The following is a 21,039-nucleotide window of genomic DNA, read 5'->3' as shown; positions in this document are numbered from 1 at the left end:
AGTCAATCCTAAAAGAAATCAACCCTGACTATTCCCTGGAAGGCCAGATACTGAAGCTGAAGTGCAAATTCTTTGGCCGCCTAAGGAAAAGGGAGCATTCACTGGAAAAGACCCTGATGCTGGGAAACATTGAAGGTAAAAGTAAGAAGGGGACAGCAAAGGATGAGATGGTTAGACAGTGTTATCAATGCAACGGACATGAAATTAAGCAAAATCTAGAGGACAGTGGAAGACAGGAGGGCCTGGTGTGATGTGGTCTATGGGGTCATGAAGAGTCGGACTCAACTGTACAACTGAACAACAACAAGAGATTTCCAAGAGAGAAACACAAAGCACTCTGTCATCAGCAAAGAGGCTAACTTAATGGTGATAATTTTTGAGATCACTCAGTTTCTTACCAGTCAGTTTATACTCAAGCATACTATGTCCGTTTGCACTCAAGCCTAAGAGTCCACATTTGCTGCTTCCACTGCTGTGCTTTTCAGCTATTTGTCTGTATCTGTCCCTACCCTATTGAACCCCTTGCAAAATAAAAAAACAAAGATTGTTCCTGGCAATAGAGTTAATGAAATGCAAGCATAAAAGTAGGGGTGCAACATGTTCATATGTTCTTTAAGGTTTGAGACTAGTTAGACTGAATCTAATTTCTCTCATCCTGCTCAGATGCTGCCTTGATCAGTGAACCTGTCCCCAACTCGCTTGTGTTATCTGCTGTGGATTCCTCACAGTGTTATAGTCAAAGATGGTACCATGTTCAGACATTGCAAAGAAACTCTAGTTTGCTGTACAAAGAAGCAGCTAGGGCTTGTGTACGTTTCCCTCATTATACACAGAACAGCAGTGGAAACCTTCATGGTCTCCACAGCTTGTTTTGGCATCTGAAATGGCACTATTAACAAGTTGGAATTTCCTTGTTTGCAAGACAGCAAGAATGGTTCAGATACCTGTGTTAATATAAATTGGGACTGCAAATACCGCTGAGCATTGGTAATAATGGCTGAAGGATTATCAATCCGTACCCTGTTTGGGGCTGATGGTTGTATAGGCATGTACATTGATAGCCAGACAGCAGTTTTGATTACACAACTTTAAATCTAAGTGGGCTTTTTTGTCAACTAGCACTTGTGAGAAAATTCTATAACAATGCAGACTGAATGTCTTGCATGGTTCTCTGACCATTTGTAGTGAAGAAGTCGATACAGTTGAGTCTTGAACACATATACATTTTAAAGCCACAAATGGAGTTTTCCTTCTTCACAAAAGTAACTTTTGATGTTCCTTTTAGAATTCGGTGGTTGGTGGGTTTGTGTCACATTACCTGCTGGAGAAATCCAGGATCTGTGTTCAAGGCAAAGAGGAAAGGAATTACCATATATTCTACAGGCTTTGTGCTGGAGCTCCTGAAGATATAAGAGCGAAACTGTATTTAAGCTCACCAGATAATTTTAGGGTGAGTAGATCTCTCTCCCTCTCTATTACCACCCACTGTTCTTGCTTCTTCCAGAATGTCTTGTATTAAGTTGCTGCCTGCTCTATCAGGAGAGTGGTTGAATTGAGTTTCAGGTACTTTACGATTCAGGTTTATAAATTTATAACTCTTCAGCCAAGTTTAGGATTTATTTTGTTTCTCTCCTAACCCAAAGACTTGGAATGGTTTGCATTTTAACACACCAGTAAAATCAGTGAAAATACCATGTTTATAAAGGTTTAGCCTCATACACTGATAAACAATTAAAATACATTTGATAATTTAGTCCTAAACAAGTCAGTGCTTAGTCTCTGAAACTGTAAGTGGAACAAGCTTCCCCAAGAAAATCCATCCGTATTCAGAACTTAGTAGTCAAGGATCATGTGAGTCTTCCACCAAAAACGACAGCCCATTATGTACACTGACCCATGTTGTGGGATCGTGTCCTCCCCTTTTTCTTCTCATTAGATGTTGGTAGAGGAAGAAATTAGAGAAACAATTTGGGTAAGAATGTCTGAAAGTTACAGGATGAAATGTAAATGTCATGTTTTTACTATACGTAGGCTGCGGTCACACGGAGCAGTAGCCATGCTACTGTGACGGAAGATAGGCCGATTTTCCGGGCACAATCTCACCGCCACATCTGGGAAGCGTAGAGCTCCCGTAGCGAACCCGAGGCTTCCCGCCGAAGATGCGCAGTTAAAAATAGTACCTCGGAGGTACTAGTTTCCGGAAACCGCGGGGCAAGGGCGGGCGTCTGATTGAGTTTCCGGTGGTATCCGGCGCCTGCCCATGCCCCATTTGGAAAAGAGTTTGTTTGTTTTTTGAAGTCTCCAGGGATGCGCACAAGCACCCAACGGGGCATGCGCATACTTGCGGTTCAATTAAAAAAACAACACAACCCCGTCGTGCCGCACCGCTTCTTTGGCGCGTCGTTTGATCGGCACCTCCCCCTTAACCATGGGACCTTGACGGGACCGCAAGAGGATGCCTGATCGCGCAGTCGCGCATAATTTTGCTGTGGGGCAAACAGCCACGCCTCCCCCCCGCGATATCCGGCCCGTATGACCATAGTGCATTTTCAGCAGCTTTTTGAAGTTGTAATTGTCCATTGAGGAGGAAGAAGTCTTTTCAGTTTTTTGTTTTTAAATCTGTTCCTCAATTTATGCACAAGAGATAATAGAGTACTAGTGCAGGTGCTGGAACATGCTTCCCAGAGGACTGCATTTGTAAAGGGATTCCACTAAGGTGTGCTAATAAGGAATTATTACAGAACAAAGTTTGAGTCCAGTGGCACTTTAAGACCAACAAAGTTTTATTCAAGGTATAAGCTTTCATGTGCACACACACTTCTTCAGATACTTTAAAATGGAAGTTGCCAATCCATACATATAGGTAGAGGGTGAGCAGCAAATTAGCATACAGCATAATAAAGTTGTTGGACAAATGCAAGGACCAAACTGGAATAACAAGCTTAGTTTATATGGTCACCATGTCAGACTCTAACAAATTTAATCTCAACAACACTCTCTGGATAGTGATTTGTTTATTGAGAGATGTGAATTTATAAAACTAAGACCATATGTGTCAGAACTAACTCCTTTGGCGCCAGTTCTGGAATTATACATGGCTCAAACAAGCCCCCCACCCAGTAACCTGTCCAATCAATCCATCCACTCAGCCCGCCTAAACCTAGCATGCTTCGTTAGCTCCCCTCCCCCACCTGCGAACCTACAGTTACATTATCGACGACAGGCTGGCTAGCAGAGACAGGCATTCAACGTCATTTCACATACTTCCCATTCAGGAGGCTTTGAGAGCCACTTTGGTGTAGTGGTTAAGTGTGCGGACTCTAATCTGGGAGAACCGGGTTTGATTCCCCACTCCTCCACTTGCACCTGCTGATGTGACCTTGGGTCAGTCCTAAGCTCTGGCACAGCTGTCCTTGAAAAAGAGCAGTTTGTGTCAGAGTTCTCTCAGCCCCACCCACCTCACAGGGTGTCTGTTGTGGGGAGGGGAAGGGAAAGGAGTTTGTAAGCCGCTCTGAGACTCCAAGTGAAGGGCGGGGTATAAATCCAATCTCTTCCTCTTCTTCCTCCTCCTCCTCTTCTTCTTCTTCTTAAGAAACAGCGACAAAGCATTTGTGCTAGTTGGTTTATTGAATGCTGAATCTGTGTTTTAAAATAGTTGTTAAAGGTACGATGGTATGGGACTAAACTTCACAGTAACCATTACCATGCTATCGTGTTGAGGGGCAACATACTTCCCCCTCGTACTTTGGAATCTAAATACACGTTCTTTTTCTTTGTTTCAATAGTATTTAAATCGCGGCTGCACTCGATACTTTGCTACCAAAGAAACAGATAAGCAAATTTTGCAGAATCGCAAAAGTCCTGAGGTAAGATGCATATTTAATATTGGAATGTCATGCTTTGCAAAGCAGTTATAGCACCTAGGGTAATCGCTGCATCTAAAATCCGGTTCATATCTGCTTGTGTTCAAGCAGTTTTGATAGTGTTTATCCTTGTCTGGTGAGAAGGATTAAAGCCCAGTGCTACTACCCCCCCTCCCGAACAAATGAAGGGCATTTTGAAAACTGGCTTCAGCCATCCAGTAGGTATGCACAGCTCTGCATGTGCACCAGGAGGCATGTACTCACTGGTAGTATACAAGGATATCTTGATTGAGGCCAGTTTTCTGAGCTATGCCTTTGTTCAGTGAACCTGACTTGACTCACCTGTTTCCATCTATATATCTGAACTGTAGCCAGAATTTTGGCATCCTTGTTGATTAGAAAAGTTTGCCTGGAATGAAAGATTTTATTGGATTTTTGTTCAGCTTGATCATTACAGAAGCAGAATAATAAACTTTATGTCGTTGCTTTCATCTGCTATTTTGTCAGTGACATTTAACTAAATGGAAGTTTACATATAGAAATCAATGAGTGCAGTAATGACAATGCAGGATAGAAGGCTCATTCCTCACTGATCCTCTCCCCACTGCTGGTGTGTATGCACCATTATGGCTTGTGCTTTTCTGGAACCTTGAAAAAGGGGCTGCTGTAGCCCTGTGTGTATAGTGCCTGTTTATAGGCAGCAGTTCACACAAATAGAGCCTTTGTCTGAATGCAGCCAAACAGTGAGCCCTGCACTCACCTGTTATAGTTCTGGGGCTACCCCAAAAGCTTGACCTATTTTGTGAGATAGTTAAAAACTGGTCTGAATATGGTGGGTTAGCTTCCAGTGCTGACAGCATAGTGTCCAGCTAGGTAGTGATGTACTGATATATGTTAAACTTGGCCTATATAAATAGAAGGTCATTGTTGTGGTACCTGTGCAGTTCTCCATGGGTTCTGCATATGTGCAAGGCCAACCATGAAGGCTTTTTTTGAAATTCAGGAAAGCAGAAGGTGCTCTCTTCCGGATCTCTCATGCTGAATTCCTACCTTTTTTGGTGTGGAAAGGAGAAAGGGGCGCCCTTCCTCAGATCTCTCTCTCTGCTGCCGCTGCCGCTGCCTTTCTCTGAAGCTCCTTGCCTGAGGAATGTAAACAAAATTGTGGATTTAGTCTCCCACTGAGGAGCTTTTCTATTCTTCCAGACTTTATTTTTCTCCTTTTTCTGAGGAAAATAGGGTATCTCCACTGAAAAGGTAACTTTTGTAGGATCTGTCACTCCTCCTTCGCAAAGGCTTTTCCTCCTTCAGAAAGGATTCGAGCAATCTGTCTGTGGATTCTTCTTTTACATTACAGATTCCAGCTGGCCATCTTTGTCCAAAGACTACTGGGCCTTTATGGCTTCAGCGGCCACTGTAGTGCCCTTCACAGGAGTGTGAATGCAAATCCTGATGCTCTGGATCCTACAGCCTTTCAGTCCTTCCAACCGTTCCCAGTCTGAAAGTCCTTCCTAGAGTTGTACTCCACTCCCTCCATTCATGGATATGTCAAAGCAGCCTCCTATGCGGGGTCCCCCTTCAGTGTTCCCTTCCAAGAGATTACCTGAACTACAGGTGCTTCCTTGCTAGGTAGGGGCACTCACGTCAGGCCTACCTCAGTCAGCAGTGCTTGGAGCCACTAGGAGAGCATGCTCCATATAAATATTCTCAAAGCTGTATACAACAACCTTGCTCCGTGCTTGCATTTAGAAGGAAAAACTGTCCTTAGCCGCCTGCCTGATATCATTACAATGTATTACCTGAACAAACAGGGGAACAGCATTGGTGGCTTTATGTCACCCAGCAATTCAAATATGGGATTTATGGATTTCCTTTACAGGCTGTTCATGTAGCAGGTTTCACTAGCCACCTTGTAGATTTCTTGAGTTGCAGCCCACTAGCATTTATGGGAACTGTTTGAAGATTATCTGCTTTCAGTTTTTCAGCTGTGGGGAACCCATACTGTCAACCTATTTGCCACCAACAACAGCAAAAAGTACACAATCTTCTTCGTGGTCTCTGTGCATCACACCCTTGGGATACTCTGCGCCTGCGCTGACCTTCTCGGTACCGATAGCTAGCAAAAGGGATTTTCGCGCCTCTCCCAGGTCACGCGCCGGCTCCACTGCGCATGACCAAGGAGGGGCACGCAGATCCATTTTAAGGCCGCAAGTCCTACACCGTTTGAAACAACCCCACCGCGGGGCCATAGGCCAGCGGGAGGGGAACGTAAGTAAAGAACAAACACCGAAAGAAAAATGCTAACTACAAAAATAAAGAAAGAGAAACTAACTAAACGCGAGTTTAGCAAAAAAAGTTTGGTACTTAGCAGACCGAGGCAGAAGGCGTCCTACCAGCGCGGCGGTCAGAAGAGAACTGGCGGGATCTGCGTGCCCCTCCTTGGTCATGCGCAGTGGAGCCGGCGCGTGACCTGGGAGAGGCGCGAAAATCCCTTTTGCTAGCTATCGGTACCGAGAAGGTCAGCGCAGGCGCAGAGTATCCCAAGGGTGTGAATGCACAGATGACCACTCGAAGATCACCAGTTACAGGTAAGCAACCTGTCTTACTTTTGCTCTCAAGTAGCGTCTCAGCATCATTAGGGGATGCTTTTCAACTCAAATGGACAAGAGACCCTGTACTATGCCTTTCCTCTTATCCCATGAATTCTCTGTAAAATAAGGAGGAACACACCTGAGCTATACTAGTAGCACCTTTCTGGCCAAGGCAAACTTGGTTTCCCATACTACTAGTGATGTCACAAGGCTTGTCTTCTGAGGACAATCTCTTCTCTCAGGGCTCTATCTGCACAATCCATCACAAGGTGGAATGTCTTCTGCATTTGTTAGTGCTATGATTTAGCACCCGTTGACTGCCCCTTGCTACTTGCTGCCCATTCGACTTGAGCATGGGTGACTTCTGCAGCTCTTTCACACAGCCTCTCCAGCAGTGCAGTCTGTAAAGACACAACCTGGTCTTCCTCCTGTACTTTTTCAAAGCATTGCTCCATGAATGTGGATGCATCAAAAGCTGCAGAAGTTGGAAGAGCAGTGCTCCGATCCTTGCTCAGCTAGAGTTCATGTCCCCCTTCCATGATCTGATAAGTCACCTCACTGTTCTCCCACATGGGACTGCACAGGTAACACGACAATGAAATCAGGGTTGCACAAATTGCTGTCCATTGAGTAGTCACCTGTGCAGTCACACATTCCCCCTTCCTACCCTCATGTGAACTTTTCCCCCCTCCCTGCTATTATTGCTAGAGGTACCTCTCTCCAGCAGCAGCCTTGAGGAACTTGAGGAAGTCTGCCCAGTCCTCCTTTTGTTGCCAAAAAAGGTGGGAATCTGGCATGGGGGAAGGGGAAGGGAGCACCCTCCACTTTCTTGAAGCTTCAAAAAGCCTCTTTGCAGCTTGCCTGCACACATGTAGAACCCGTGTGAGGCTATACAGGTGATCTCTTGTTGAACAACCATTTTAGTAAGTGCAACCCTGTTTTCCTCATTTCTGAGTGCTTTGGGTTCGAATAAATCCAAGGAAGAGATCATTTATTATATTTTCAGTCCTAAAGATGCCCAATGGACCATTACTTTCTCAGCTAATGATGAATGGGAGCACTTTGCTCCATTGATACTAAATTGAAAATGTCAACAAGTGCTTAAGAGACACATGTCTAAATATGAGCATAATAATGCCATCTTAGCAGTTAGCTGTGTAATGAATGCACTACGTTTGTAAATGCTTCTGTTTTAAAAAGTGCACGTGGGTTGGAAGCCCTTTATTGACTTTAATGTGACTATTTCAACCTATGGCAGTGGTGGTTCTTTCACATCTGGATATTATGGTCTAAACTTGGCCTAGATCAGTTTTTCTCATGTCTTTACCAGTGCTTGAGTAGCTGTGGAATGGTTATCTTATGAAAAGTTGAAGATTCTGACTCCACTTAATCAATAGAAGCAGAATTGACTCAGCCACTCATATCAGCATTACCACAAACAAGTTAAAAGCTATGTCTGCCGTTGGCTGAAACAGTCATGTGACTGAGTTTTAAATTTAAATGGGAAAGGATTATTAATGTGTGAACTGCAAAATGAGAATATTTGGCTTTTTAATGGATTTGCACGGCCAGGTACTTGCACCCAAAGTTCTTTGAGGTATACTGGAATATAAATGATATTTGGTTCCATTGCAATGAAACTTATGTTTGATTCTAACCAGGAATGGAAAGACAGAACTTAATAGTAGTTTGTGAATTCACTGTGGAACTTGGGAATTAATTTCCAAGAACATCACCACTGCCCTCAGCTGTAGGTGATGCTGATCTGTCAGCCTACCTGTATTGTTAGAGATTATCTTCTGTCATCTTTCAGTTTTGAGCCTCATTTGAAGATATTGAATAATAATAAGCTGGGTAATGAATTAACACTTACATTGTTTTTGTTCTCTTCTTGTCAGGAAGATGAGGTGATCACTTTGTATAATTTGAAAATTTAATTTCATTAAATTGCTGTGTGAAGTTAATTTTTCAGATGCATGCTCTTACTTTATTTTTAGATGTATTAGAACAGTATAGTTTGGAATGAAGCCAACCAGAGTCTGCATCAGATTGCAAACTCTTTTCAGTCTTATAGTGAAACTTGAAGAACATTCTTAATTTTGCATGTTTGGATGTCTCTGCATGCAGTAGCTTGCTGTTTTGTTAAAATTCCTAAGTTTGTTGGCATAGTAGTGGTGTGTGGTGTTTGAACTCTTAACAGCCAAAAACTCAAAATGGTATGCATTTTGCTTAGGTATGTACAAAACATTCCTGATGAATTTTTATGTGCTCTACAAGTACATTAATGTAAATGCCCTGAGTTATGCTCTTGTAGTAGCCATGCTAGAAAATACTCTGTATTGTATTCTGCAGGAATTTGTGCTCCTACATGTCCATTATGTATAATTTGCATGCGTTGCTGTAAAATATCTTAATGGAATTGTGTTTTCCTGCAAACATGCTACCTTCAAAATATTCAAAATATTTCCCTAAAAAGCTTTCTCACCACCTTCATTGTCTTATGCTTCTTTAACCAGCTGTCTAGGGAAAGTTTTGTTACTTAAGCAGCTGCTTGTCCATGTGACCCCAGCCAATCAGGGATTACCTAGCCAGACTTATGACCTCACATCGCCAATAGATGTGGTGACATCATGATGCTACAAAGGCCGTTCAGGAGTAAGAGCAATGCTTTGTGCCCCAATGATGAATGAGTGACACTTCTGGCAGTGTTTGTAACTCTCCATCACTATAAGCAAGATGCTTTTTAAGACTTGTAAAAACTTTAAAACTTGCCTCCATTTTGACCCCCCTACTCAACGCTACTTCTGTACAGTCTTTCATTGTACACTATATGGATCAATGATTCTGTCTGTTGTACCTCTCATTCATCACAGTCAAGATTCCTTGTCTCCTCTACCATTGTTAGTCCACAGTCAGTACACAGTTCGGAACACAAACCTTGACACATAAGAAGAGTGGACAGTGTTTTAAAATGTGTATTGTTTTGTTTGCTTTGGCTGTACATTCACAAGCAGCATGGTAGCTTCAGTTACTTTCAGAATGCTTACCTTCTTGTTTTAGTACCTGAAGTCAGGCTCTTTGAAGGACCCTCTGTTAGATGACCATGGAGATTTCATCAGAATGTGCACTGCAATGAAGAAGATCGGTTTGGATGATGAAGAGAAACTGGATCTCTTCCGAGTTGTTGCTGGTGTCCTACACCTTGGAAATATTGATTTTGAAGAAGCTGGGAGCACCTCTGGTCAGATCACTTTACCCTGTTCCATTGTGGGTTAAATAATATCACTGGTTCAATGAAAAATGGGTGTATTTAAACAAAGTACTTCAGAGTAGTAGCCAGTATTGGGACACTCAAATTGTTAGGTAACCTACAGATAGTTTCTAAAAACATGGGTATTTGAAGGGTCTGAAAATTGAAGGGTTTTCCAGTTAATTCACAAATTGACACATTTCCAAAGAGCTTGGCATAAGTGATGCAAATACATAGGTTCTGCTTTAGTACTAATTTAATTTAATAAAGAGAGGTTTTTTTCTTTGTTGGGTGGGAGACAGAACTCATGCATAGTAGAAAGGATAATCTGAGGTTATAATTGATGCATAAGACCAGTCAATTGATTGCATAAGGTATCTTATATTTGCCAAGAAAAAACTCAGGAACAGGAATTCAGGGGGCATTTAAGGGACATGAGGAAGTTTTGTTCTGCAGGTGGAAATCCTTGTGCTCAAGGAAATATTAGTCTGAATCCAAGCCCTGGTCTGAGGGCCGGGGGTGAGAGAGAACCTCTTGAAATTTAGTTTCTGTCCTTTAGTAAGCATACTTCACAGCCAAAAATAGACCCACGTTTTAAGCACCACAGTGCTATATGTATTTTCTAAATAAATAATAGCCGTGTTTTAAGATGGTCATCAACTGATACATTAGGGGCGGAATTAAAAGATAAATACTAGTTATACAAAAACTTCTGTGTGAACTTTCTCTGTGGGTTACCTTTCCCTTTAAAATTTAGGCAGTACTCAAGCTGCAGTGCATGCTATCAGTAACTTGTATCAAATGTGAACATACATGCTCATTTACTTGAATTACAGAAAGAAAAGGGGCTAGTCAGATATGTGTGTCTATGAAGCATATGTTCATGACATGCACTATAAAATAGAACACTCATACTTGCTTCTCATGTTTACAAAGTCTTTAATGCTTTACCCACTAACATAGGGAATTGTAGTGCACCTAGAAGTAAATGCTTAAGTTGTCCAGTGCTTTGAAGACATCCTTCGATGTTCTGGTGCTGATTTTTTGGAAGGTGGAAGTATGGAAAGATTATGAAACATTTGAGTCAACAAAGGACATGTGTGCAGGGCTTCTCATCTTCCTCCGAGGAGTTTGGAGTAGTTTATGAGCACATGGTGGTCTCCCATCCAGAGAGTAACTGTGCTGAATGTGTTCCATTTCAGCGTTAGAACTGTATTGGGATTCATTTGCCAATTCTTTGGGCTTCTGTCAACTTGTGGCTCACACACCAGCTGAGTTTTTAATCAGTCTCAGTGCAATATTGTTGAGGGTGGTAAGGCAAGAATCTCTGCTTTATTCTTTTTTTCAGCCTCTTTAGATAGCAGCTGAAATCCCAAAGGTTTCCATGCTCATCATGAATGGCAAATCTGTCTTTCAAAAATGTACCGTTCTGTTTTATGTCTCCAACTGTGGTTCAGCCTTGTTGCTTTGCCTTACGAATTAGTTTGGGAGGATAGATACATGCAGTTTAGATAGAGCTGGTAGGTTTATTTTTTTAATGTAACTTTTTTACCAATTGGGTTTCATCTCATTTTCACTCTGTTTGCTGTTTGCGTTAGGTGGATGTACACTGAAAAACAGATCTACTCAGTCATTAGAATGCTGTGCTGAATTGCTTGGCTTGGACCAGGATGATCTGCGAGTCAGTTTAACCACCAGAGTTATGCTAACAACAGCAGGGGGCACCAAAGGAACAGTTATAAAGTAAGTGGCTGAGGATGGAGTCATGATGTCTTCTCAACAACTGAGGTTTTTACATTCCTGTCCACTATTTTGCAGTGTCTTAACTTGGGTGGGGGGTGGGGAGAGATAGCAAAGCAGGGTTGCCTTGGATCTGCAAGATGTATACTACTTTCCTATTGGTGGTAAAACATCTGTCACCGTACCAGATTTATATGCCCCTCCTCCTTCTGCGTGTGGGAATAAACATATCTTTGTAATAATGCTTAAGAGGAAGGGGGAAAAGTCTGTTTTGTTAATAATTAAGCTGTCGAATGTGGGGAAAGTGAAACTACAGCAAGTCTTGGCACAGCTTGCTTAACAATAATTGCTTAAAAGCTGGGAGTAAACATGGTGTTTAGAATCGGTGTACAATTTGGAGAGGTCTGAAGACTGAAATGAAGAATGCGAATGCTCAGTTAATTCTTTAAGTGCTACAACTGTAACTTTCCTGTGTCAGGTTTGCAATGTATTTGGATTCTAGGTTCCTAGACATGAGGGTTATGCAGATAGGTTGCTATGTAAACCTGCTTGGTTCATCAGTTTTCCTGTTCAAATGCATTAATTGGTGGTATATTTTATGTGGTCACTCCATCCATTAGCAGATCACATCCTGTATGCCTAATCTTATCAGGGATTGCTTGGTAGAAGAAGCTTGTCTTTTTCAAAGGGACTGGTTCACTGTACTATTAAATGCACCATCCAGATTTTTGATGGCTGCAGTTCAGTTTGATTAGTTCTCAACATAGCATTGATATCAAGTAACATATGTCATACTTCATTTTGCATCTGAAGAATTAGGTCACTGTTCCATATTTTCTCCTCTGTGATTATCCCCCCCCCACACACACACCAAAAAAGAACCTTGACCTGGATAGCCCAGGTTAACCTGATCAGATCTCAGAAGCTAAGCAGGATCGCCCCTGATTAGTACTTGGATGGGAGACCACCAAGGAAGTCCAGGGTCACGACACAGAGGCAGGCAATGGCGAACGGCCTCTGTTTATCTCTTACCTTGAAAACCCCACAGGGTTGTCATAAGTCGGCTGTGACTTGATGACCCTTTCCACCACCACCGCCAGAAAGAAAGAAAGAAAGAAAAAGCACCAACACAGTGAGTGGCAGTGGAGAAGTCCCCTGCATCCTGAAGAACAAGCAGCATTGCAATTATGGAGCCTCTCCGTCCCTCTGTTCCTTAAAAATCTATTAAGGTTTTCAGCAGTAAATCAGTTGGCAATCTGTTTAGCTTCGGCATGCTCTGTTTTTTCCAGAATTGGAATGAGGTACAATAGTTTATAAATGGATCACTGAATTCATCAGTTCTGTTGATTTATGCAGTTGGAATGCCTTGCATACTTAAATGCAGTAAGTTAGAGATGTTTCACGGTAATGGTAAATTGTGCAAGCCTATTGGAATCAATTTGCATAGCATAGGTTTTTGTTCATTTGATTTAAGCTCTTGAGCTTTAGATGGCTTTAACCCATTTTTGATGGAAATGTCATACAAAGACACTCTTGATTCTTTTCCCCTTATATCTCATTCTGGCAGTATAAAGCTTAGCTAGTCCACGGGAGTGCAAAGACACCCAGCCTAGAGTATCTCTATCAGATATGCCACTTCCTTGTGGAACTGGTAAGGGTCAGTTTGTCCTTGGTAACTGATAACAGCATTATGTGCTAAAACGAGCCAAGGAGTAGGAAAGGTTGCGATCTGAAACGTAGGAACACTTATTTAATTTCTTGCTTAGATTTAAAGTGTAGGCTCAAGATTGTTACTGCTCCAGGTATTTGTGGAAAGCTAGTTTTGTATTTTTCCCCAGCATATGGATCAGCAACTGGAACCCAGGGTCAGATCTGTCCCCCCGGAGTCCAGAAACAAGGGAGGCAGTGACAACACAATGCTGGCTATGGGGATGGGAGGAACTTGGAGCACTCTCAAAGCGGCCCTCTCATAGATCTAGTTACTGACTGGCTTTTAGCAACTGTTGAATTTCAGGACTTTTTACAAGTGTGCATCATGAAGTACAGGGCTTTTTTTTGGGAGGGGGGGTGGAATCATGCCAGAACAGAGTTCCAGAACCTCTTTGACAAAATTCTTTTAAAAATGTTTTAAAGTTTATGCATTTTCTGTATACAGATTGAAAACTGCATTTCCCTCTTGAGAATTCCAGCACCTTTCTCAAAAAAGAAAGAAAAAAGAACCCTGAATACATGATTACTCTTTAAGCACTCAACATTAGTTTTTGTGTACTATTGTAAATCCTATGCTATTAAAGACTCAAACAGCAGGAGACATTTTAGAAAATGAACTGGCATTTCCTTGTTAATTAAATTTCCTTTCTGTGCTATATTATAGCACTGAGCACAGAATGACTCCAGTAAATTTCTGTGTCTACTGTCGAATAGGTTCATAACTCAAGTGGAGCCCATGCCATAGTATGTAACTACCTGAAGTTTACCATTGTGAGCATTTACATAAAGAAAAACTGTACTTTACCGAACTGGAACAGTTGACTGTGGCACAAAGTCAGTCACAAAAATAAAAAAGCCTCAGGGGTAGTACTGAGCACAGAAAAGATTCTGAAGTGTAAGGATGCATCTCTGGCAACCAAGATCAAGATAATTCATGCCACAGTATTCCCCGTTATTATGTGTGGTTGTGGAAATTGAACAACGAAGAAAGCCGACAGGAAAAAAGTTGATTAATTTGAAATGTGGTATTGGAAGAGAGTTCTACAGATACCATGGGCAGCCAAAAAGACAAATCAGTGGGTTCTAGATCAGGGGTGTCGAATTCATTTGTTATGAGGTCCGGTTCTGACATAAATGAGACCTTGCTGGGCCAGGCCATGTGTGTCATAAAATGTAATGCCAGGTAGTGGAGATATAAACTTTATAAAGGATACAAGCACAATTTTTTTTTAACTTAAAATAAAAACATGCTTAAAACAGCACTCTTGCAATATTTTGTTTATTTAACAGTGTCTGATAACTGACACCTCTTGCTCTGAATTATTGCATCAAAATGTCTGTGCTGTTGCAATCTTGAGTATGCTCTTCAGGTGTGTATCCGTAAGCTGCAAATCTACGATGACGCAGCAGCAGCAGAACTGGAAGAAGAAGCAGAAGACAGCCAGTTCCACTGCAGGCCTTGTATCCGTAAGCTGCAAACCTACGATGACGCAGCAGCAGCAGAACTGGAAGAAGAAGCAGAAGACAGGCCTAATAGAAGCCCTCTGGGGGCTTCATCTGGCCCACGGGTCGCATGTTTGACACCCCGGTTCTAGATCAATCATGCCTGAACTCTTTCTAGAAGCTAAAATGACTAAACTGATGCTATTGTGCTTTAGTCAGTACCTTGAAGAAGAACCACAGACATACAGTTTCCATTTGTTCAGACAGTTAAGAATCTGAACTTAATGATCAGCAGATATTAAGAGCCTTGTTTACGGAGAGCATCATGCAAATCATACAGAATGCCACAGGCAGGAAACATCATGAAATCCTTGAGGTGGATTCCTCAGGTGGCAAGCTAACTACTCGATGTGCCAAATGTACATGATAAGCCCTACAAAACAACAGCTATTTCATGCAAAGACAGAAAACTCTCTGTGATATTGTTTAGACTATGCTCAAGACAGGAGCAAACACACAGGGCATTAATATTTTAAAACTGAGAAAGTATTTTGTTAACACCCTACATGTGTGTTTCAGTTTTCTATTCAGTGCAGTTGGGGTAAATATGACTCCACCACTATCATCTGAAGAAGTGTGCTTGCACACAAAAGCTTATACCTTTGAATAAAACTTTGTTGGTCTTAAAGGTGCCATTGGACTAAAACTTTATTATTCCACCACTATCAGTTATTGCAGTGTACAAAAAAATTGCAAGGAAGGGAGGGGACATGAAATATCATAAGGCAATTGACCTTATTAAGGTTGAAGAGAACGGAGTTGTAGGAACTAATGAATAGAGTTTTACCTATTTTTCCTCCTGACTTCTTAGGGTCAGTTTGAATCTACTATTCAGATGAGGGTGGAAGGTATTCTCTTTCTCACTTAGCAACAATTCTTGTGTTTTGTGTTAATTGGCATGGAACAACCTTAATGTGTTGTTAGAAGTTTCAGCATCTGTTCTCTACTGTTCTCAAACGTCGGCATGGCGGATAGTAGAAGAATGCAAGGATGGGTGTATGTCACAAAATTGTTTATAATGATAATTTTAATTCCATCCCTTAATTTCCTCCTCAGGATTCTATATGCATTGATTCCTTTAGCAGGATATAATGCAGAAACAGTATGTTTGTCTGTGTCCTCATTATTCCCTGTGAGCAACCAGAAGGAGTGAAAAGGTTACTGTGCAGGTCAGAAGAGAGGTGTCATTTTAAGAATATATCAGGATATAACCAGCATCTGTTCTTCATTCCAGCATTGATTATTGTTCAGTGTTTGACATTCAACTGATCCGGAATTGCTGAACTAATGCAAAGAGATGGTTTTGAAGCCTGTTTTGGGGAACAAAAATTAGTCCTGTTAGAAACATGGAATTTGCTATGTACTACTAAGTAGAGCATTTTTGTCACTTTTACTGTGCTTGTCTGTAATTATTGGGTACCCTAATGTCTTATATAAAAGACTGGCTGCTGACATGACAGGATTACAGTGTAGAGCTTTAAAGGTATCAGAAGGGGAGTGTTAGGGAACCTTCCCTCTATTTATAAGATTCTTGTCAGTACTTATTACTGTAAGACAAACCAAGAGACAGTACATTAAGGCTGATTACTCTCTAATGTAATGTAGCTGCAGTTATCCTCTCTAATGAATGATGCCTTTACTTGCTTGATGTATCATCCTTAATACCAAGTAATTTCAGTTTCTGTTTATGGTAGCTTGCCTTTCAAGAAACATTTGGAAAGTGGTGGTTCCAAACTGTTCTCACCCCTGCCCCCGAGTCTGGTGTGACGTTGAATGTCTGCCCTATCAATTTTCCTACCATTCCTCTCTGCATTGAACTAGAAAAGAATATGCCTAGTTTTGACTGTAACCATTAGTCCTTCGGGGGTGATATAGGAAGTGTTTCAGTTCAAATGAGATTGTAGTTTTCAAGGTCCGTTTAAGCTGAGCAAAACTCAGACTTGCAGCACAGCTCTCAGTACTTATTTATTTACTTTTGCATCCTGATTATTTTGAAATAACTATTGGTGCTCCGTGTAAAGATGAGGAGTAGGAAGTAAATCAAATATTTTTAATATGATGCTTAATGAGTAATAGCTGTCATGACTGAGCCACTTTCATGTTGTGACTGACTTGAATGTGCTTCCATTTTCAACATTTCTTTTCATAATTTTCTCCACATATGAAGAACCACTTTGGGTTATTAGGGGTGGATGTGTGCTTCTTCCATTGCTTGGGTTTGGGGGGGGGGGGCGGTAGTGCTGAGAGAATGTCTCTCCCTTTCTCAAAATAAAAACCAGGTACCTGGCATTCAGGCCACAGCAGTGTTTCAGTTATGAATACCGCTTTTCGTAGCTCTGACCATCTGCAGCTTGGGTGCCATTTTCCACGGGTGATTGGCTTCTCTCTGCCTACTGGGGACCTCATGAATAGCCAGTCTTTGTTTCAAGACAAATAAAGGTAGTTCAGGGTGAGGGCTATGCCTTTCCAGGAAGCCTTGTGCATACATGTGGTCACTCTCAGCTAGAGAGACTGTTCTCAGTGATGTTGTCTCATAGTCAAATGTGATATAATTTAGGAAGATTCTTCTCTGCATACAATTCCAGGGCGCTTGAAAAGAAGTTGTGAGCTTTTGAGCCAGTTCATATAAAATAGCATCTTGCGGAATCACCTTGGTTGGGGCCATTTCCGAACTAACCACCATGCCCTTTTTGTATCAAGTGGTGCTGTCTTGTGGAACCACATTGCTCCTGCTGTCATGGAAACTGGAGCTGCCACACACATCACTCAGGCAGTGGTGCTTATATGCAAGCTCAGCATTGTCTCAGTGATTTACAGTAGCCCTCACTTGCACATCCCTATTCCCTGAATTTGTGCAAAGCCATCTTACTGATGTGTGTAAGTAAACTCTAGAAGAAGCCGGTAGCCCTGTCTGTTGCTTTGCTGTTTGGTGATTTCGTGACATTTCATTTGTGCTAACATTAAATCAGTTCTAATTGTGCACTTTCTTCCCCTTTTTGTGCCCTGCAGAGTGCCCTTGAAAGTAGAACAGGCAAACAATGCACGTGATGCCTTGGCAAAAACAGTGTACAGTCATCTTTTTGACCATGTAGTGAATAGGGTAAATCAATGTTTTCCTTTTGAGACATCATCCTTTTTTATTGGCGTACTGGATATTGCAGGCTTTGGTAAGTGCATTTTAATTATTCTGACTGTAATCCTGTCATTAAGCACGTATTAAGGGGTATAATTTTTATTTATGTATTATGTTAAGTGCAGAGTGAGCATTACCTAGTGAATTCCTAAGGCTGTGTCTGATATGAGTAATGGAATTCACTGAATAATTTCACATGCAAAAAATATGAGTACAGCATGTTGGTGGCCTCTGGTTGTCATGGGTTGGGCAAATGCATTTCATTGTCTTTCACCCTCCTCCTAGGTATGTTTTGGGTAAGTACTATTTAGTTCAATGGAATGTACTTTTTATAAGGTTGCTTAGTGTCTGAGCTTTAGTTTTGCCCTACGCTCTAAAACTAAATCAGTGCAAAAAGCATTCATTTTCAATGCTTGCGGGAGAGCTTTCTTTCAGGTAAATACAAGGTGATGTTTGGTAGCACATGGAAAGATGTTCCAATGTGGCTGTTGCATATAGGACTGTTTTTTGAAATGGAAATAGATTTGTTTCTGCCACATGCTGAGAAAGCCACTCCTCCCCCCTCCCCCAATATCCCATCACAGTCTCCTAGAGTTGGGGAGGATATGCTTCTGTATCCTTCCCCCCCCCCCTATTTATATGCCAAATTTTTGCAGTTGCCGCTCTCTGCCTATGAAACTCTGGAAATTCTGAGTTTGGGTTAGCTTGCAGTACTTCTTGAACATTTAGACTGGATTTGCTGGCAGGGTAAAAAGAAGTAAGAGTTAGAATGTGCCTTATTCTGTTTATATTTTAATGTTACGGTTTTGAAGGAATTAAAAATTCACATGTTCCCAACACCATCATAAGTAGTAGGCTGTAGCTTATACTTTGTATCACTGTGCTACACTTGCTCTCACATTGCATGCTACTTGCCTTGAGCTCAACAGAAGCTATGGGTTAAATCTGAAGAAAAGGGGAGGCCATGTGTTCTTAAGCTTTAGACGTAGTTAGTAATTTTAATTGGAGGGGAGTGGGTCGATTAAAAGACTGTCTACATGCAGTTAACATCATATTTTAAAATTCAACTATGATGTAGTCTAATTTCTGTTAATAAAGCTCTTACTGTACAGAACTAAAGACCTGGTGTTTTAACTCAATCTCCTAATTTGCCATTGTATTACAAGAGCACTCTGTGTGCTGAATTCTTCCACTTGAACGTTTTTCATCACTTTATTTTACAGAATATTTTGAACACAACAGCTTTGAACAGTTTTGCATTAACTACTGTAATGAGAAACTGCAGCAGTTCTTTAATGAAAGGATTCTCAAAGAGGTAACTTAGATCGCTCTATGCAGCGACTGCATTTGGAAAGGTTTTTTTTCTGGATAGAGTGTTCAGCTGCCTCTACACTTACTGTATGTGCAATGTAGGGCCTTATGCAAGATTGCCATTGGCAGTATAATTGGGGGATTACCATGCAGAATGATTACAAGCCAGTTCCTAAAGTCTCCAATAAAATTCTTTTAATTTAAATTTAAAAATCTACTTTTGAAAAAATATGGATGAGCTTTATCAGAATTAATCTCATATGCCTCATTATTTTCTCATTGACATTTACAGTTGTGTGCACACAGTCTGAATGCTTTCAAGTTTTAAAGTGCCATTCTAGATAGAGCTATGTCCTTCTAAGGCCATTGATTTAGAAAGGGTGTAACTCTGCTGAGGATGGCAGTGTTACAAAACTTGAAGATAGTGAAGAAAAAGTTTTTAATAACATTTTCACTTTTTGGTTCGTTCTTCTAGTGCACATGATCCAGTGGGAGGAATGATGCTACTCGATAAGCTGCAGGAGTAGAATAATTTGAAATGGGTTAGCCGTAATAACAGTTCTAGCAATTGGAAGGAGACAGGAGATGAGGGCATGATAGTTGAAGATACCCAATGGTCATATATTGTCTAGGAGAAGAATGAAAAAGAAGAGGCTTGCTCTGAAGACCAGAGTAATACAGATTGCAATGTTTATGCACTTGAAACAAAAATGTTTTAGCTATTTCAAAACTATTCTGTGGTCCTGATCAGATGGGTTTTTAGATCCACACCAGGCACAAGTACCTGGCAGATTTAAAGGTCATGACCAGACAGCAACATCTGGGAAATGTGCCTGTTCTGTGAGCATCCCATTTTGCCGTGCTTCGGAGCCATATTTAAAAGATACTAGTTAAAATCTGGAGTTCTCGCTTCCCAACGGGCCAGTTGCAGACTTTCCCCCATCTGATCATTCCAGCGCGCAATCCTCCCATCTGGATGGTCTGACGTCAGACCATCCTGAGTGGGCACCATTTTAAAAAATTCTTAGTGATATGTGCATAAACGTGTAAACGCATGACAGCCACAGAGGTTTGCTCAAACGTTCCGGACAATTTCATGTTTCTAAACGGCCTGTGAATTTTATGAACAGCATTAATTAAAAAGGTACCTAGAGAGAGGTACCACTGGCGATGCTTTAACCATTCAACTCCGCGCGGAAAAACAAGCATGTGCAAAGAATTTTTTTTAAAAACCCGACCGCGTGGCTCCTTCAGGTGGATGCCGTCTAGACAATCCACCACGGAGTGCACGCACGGTAAGGGGAGCTGTTTGGTCATGCAACGCTGGATAAAAAAGATTAGGATCAAATTAGAGCCAGGCCAATTGCGATATTGGCTTGCCCGTCTGAACACACCTTGTGTCCTAATGGTAAGACGATTTAAGGTTGCGGAGAAGTACACCACTAGGGACTTCTTCAATGGCAAGATCACCCTGGCAGGAAATAAGTATAGTCAAGCCAGAAGAGATGTGTTGGTGTGCGGCAGGCTAGTGAGAGGCATGAGAAAATGTGCACTGAAGCAATACTTTCATGACAATTTCAATGTTTCCATTATAGGAGCAAGAACTTTACCAGAAAGAAGGTTTAGGCGTCAATGAAGTACATTATGTAGTTAATCAAGACTGTATATTTTTTTGACTGTATAGGTATGTGCGCTAGACATTTGGCTCTCCGTTGTATAAGAAATTAGAAATTACTGCATCTATAACTAGTGTATAATAGGTACCAGTTTAAGAGGAAAGGTGCGTTTGGGGGGTCTGTGAAAAATGGACATTAAAATGGAGTCTAAATTTTGATAGCTTCCATGTTAGGGTATTTTGAGCCTTGCGGCTGATAAACTCACTGTGTGCTAGAACTATAGTTTAATTTAGTTACCAGTAACTTTCTAGGCAAAATTCTAGGT

The 21,039-nt window shown here is 41.4% G+C and overlaps 1 protein-coding gene across 1 annotated transcript in view; it reads left to right on the top strand.

Annotated features, from left to right (window-relative positions):
- Positions 1–1,285: 1,285 nt before the first annotated feature.
- The window catches only part of MYO6 (myosin VI), a gene marked incomplete at its 5' end in the record, with an annotated part of 88,489 nt that continues 68,735 nt past the window's right edge, over positions 1,286–21,039 (top strand). Inside the window, 7 exons of the mRNA XM_015416487.1 lie at positions 1,286–1,450; positions 3,786–3,866; positions 9,512–9,692; positions 11,300–11,444; positions 17,664–17,821; positions 19,011–19,102; positions 20,694–20,760. Of these exons, the coding sequence (XP_015271973.1) occupies positions 1,286–1,450; positions 3,786–3,866; positions 9,512–9,692; positions 11,300–11,444; positions 17,664–17,821; positions 19,011–19,102; positions 20,694–20,760 (889 nt within the window). The remainder of the gene's footprint in view (positions 1,451–3,785; positions 3,867–9,511; positions 9,693–11,299; positions 11,445–17,663; positions 17,822–19,010; positions 19,103–20,693; positions 20,761–21,039) is intronic.

This window comes from Gekko japonicus, unplaced genomic scaffold (assembly GCF_001447785.1).
Source record: "Gekko japonicus isolate JY-2015 unplaced genomic scaffold, Gekko_japonicus_V1.1 scaffold2356, whole genome shotgun sequence".
NCBI classification, from domain to species: Eukaryota; Metazoa; Chordata; class Lepidosauria; order Squamata; family Gekkonidae; genus Gekko; species Gekko japonicus.
The sequence above is the reverse complement of the archived record's forward strand: the minus strand, read 5'-3'. Positions and strand labels throughout refer to the sequence as shown.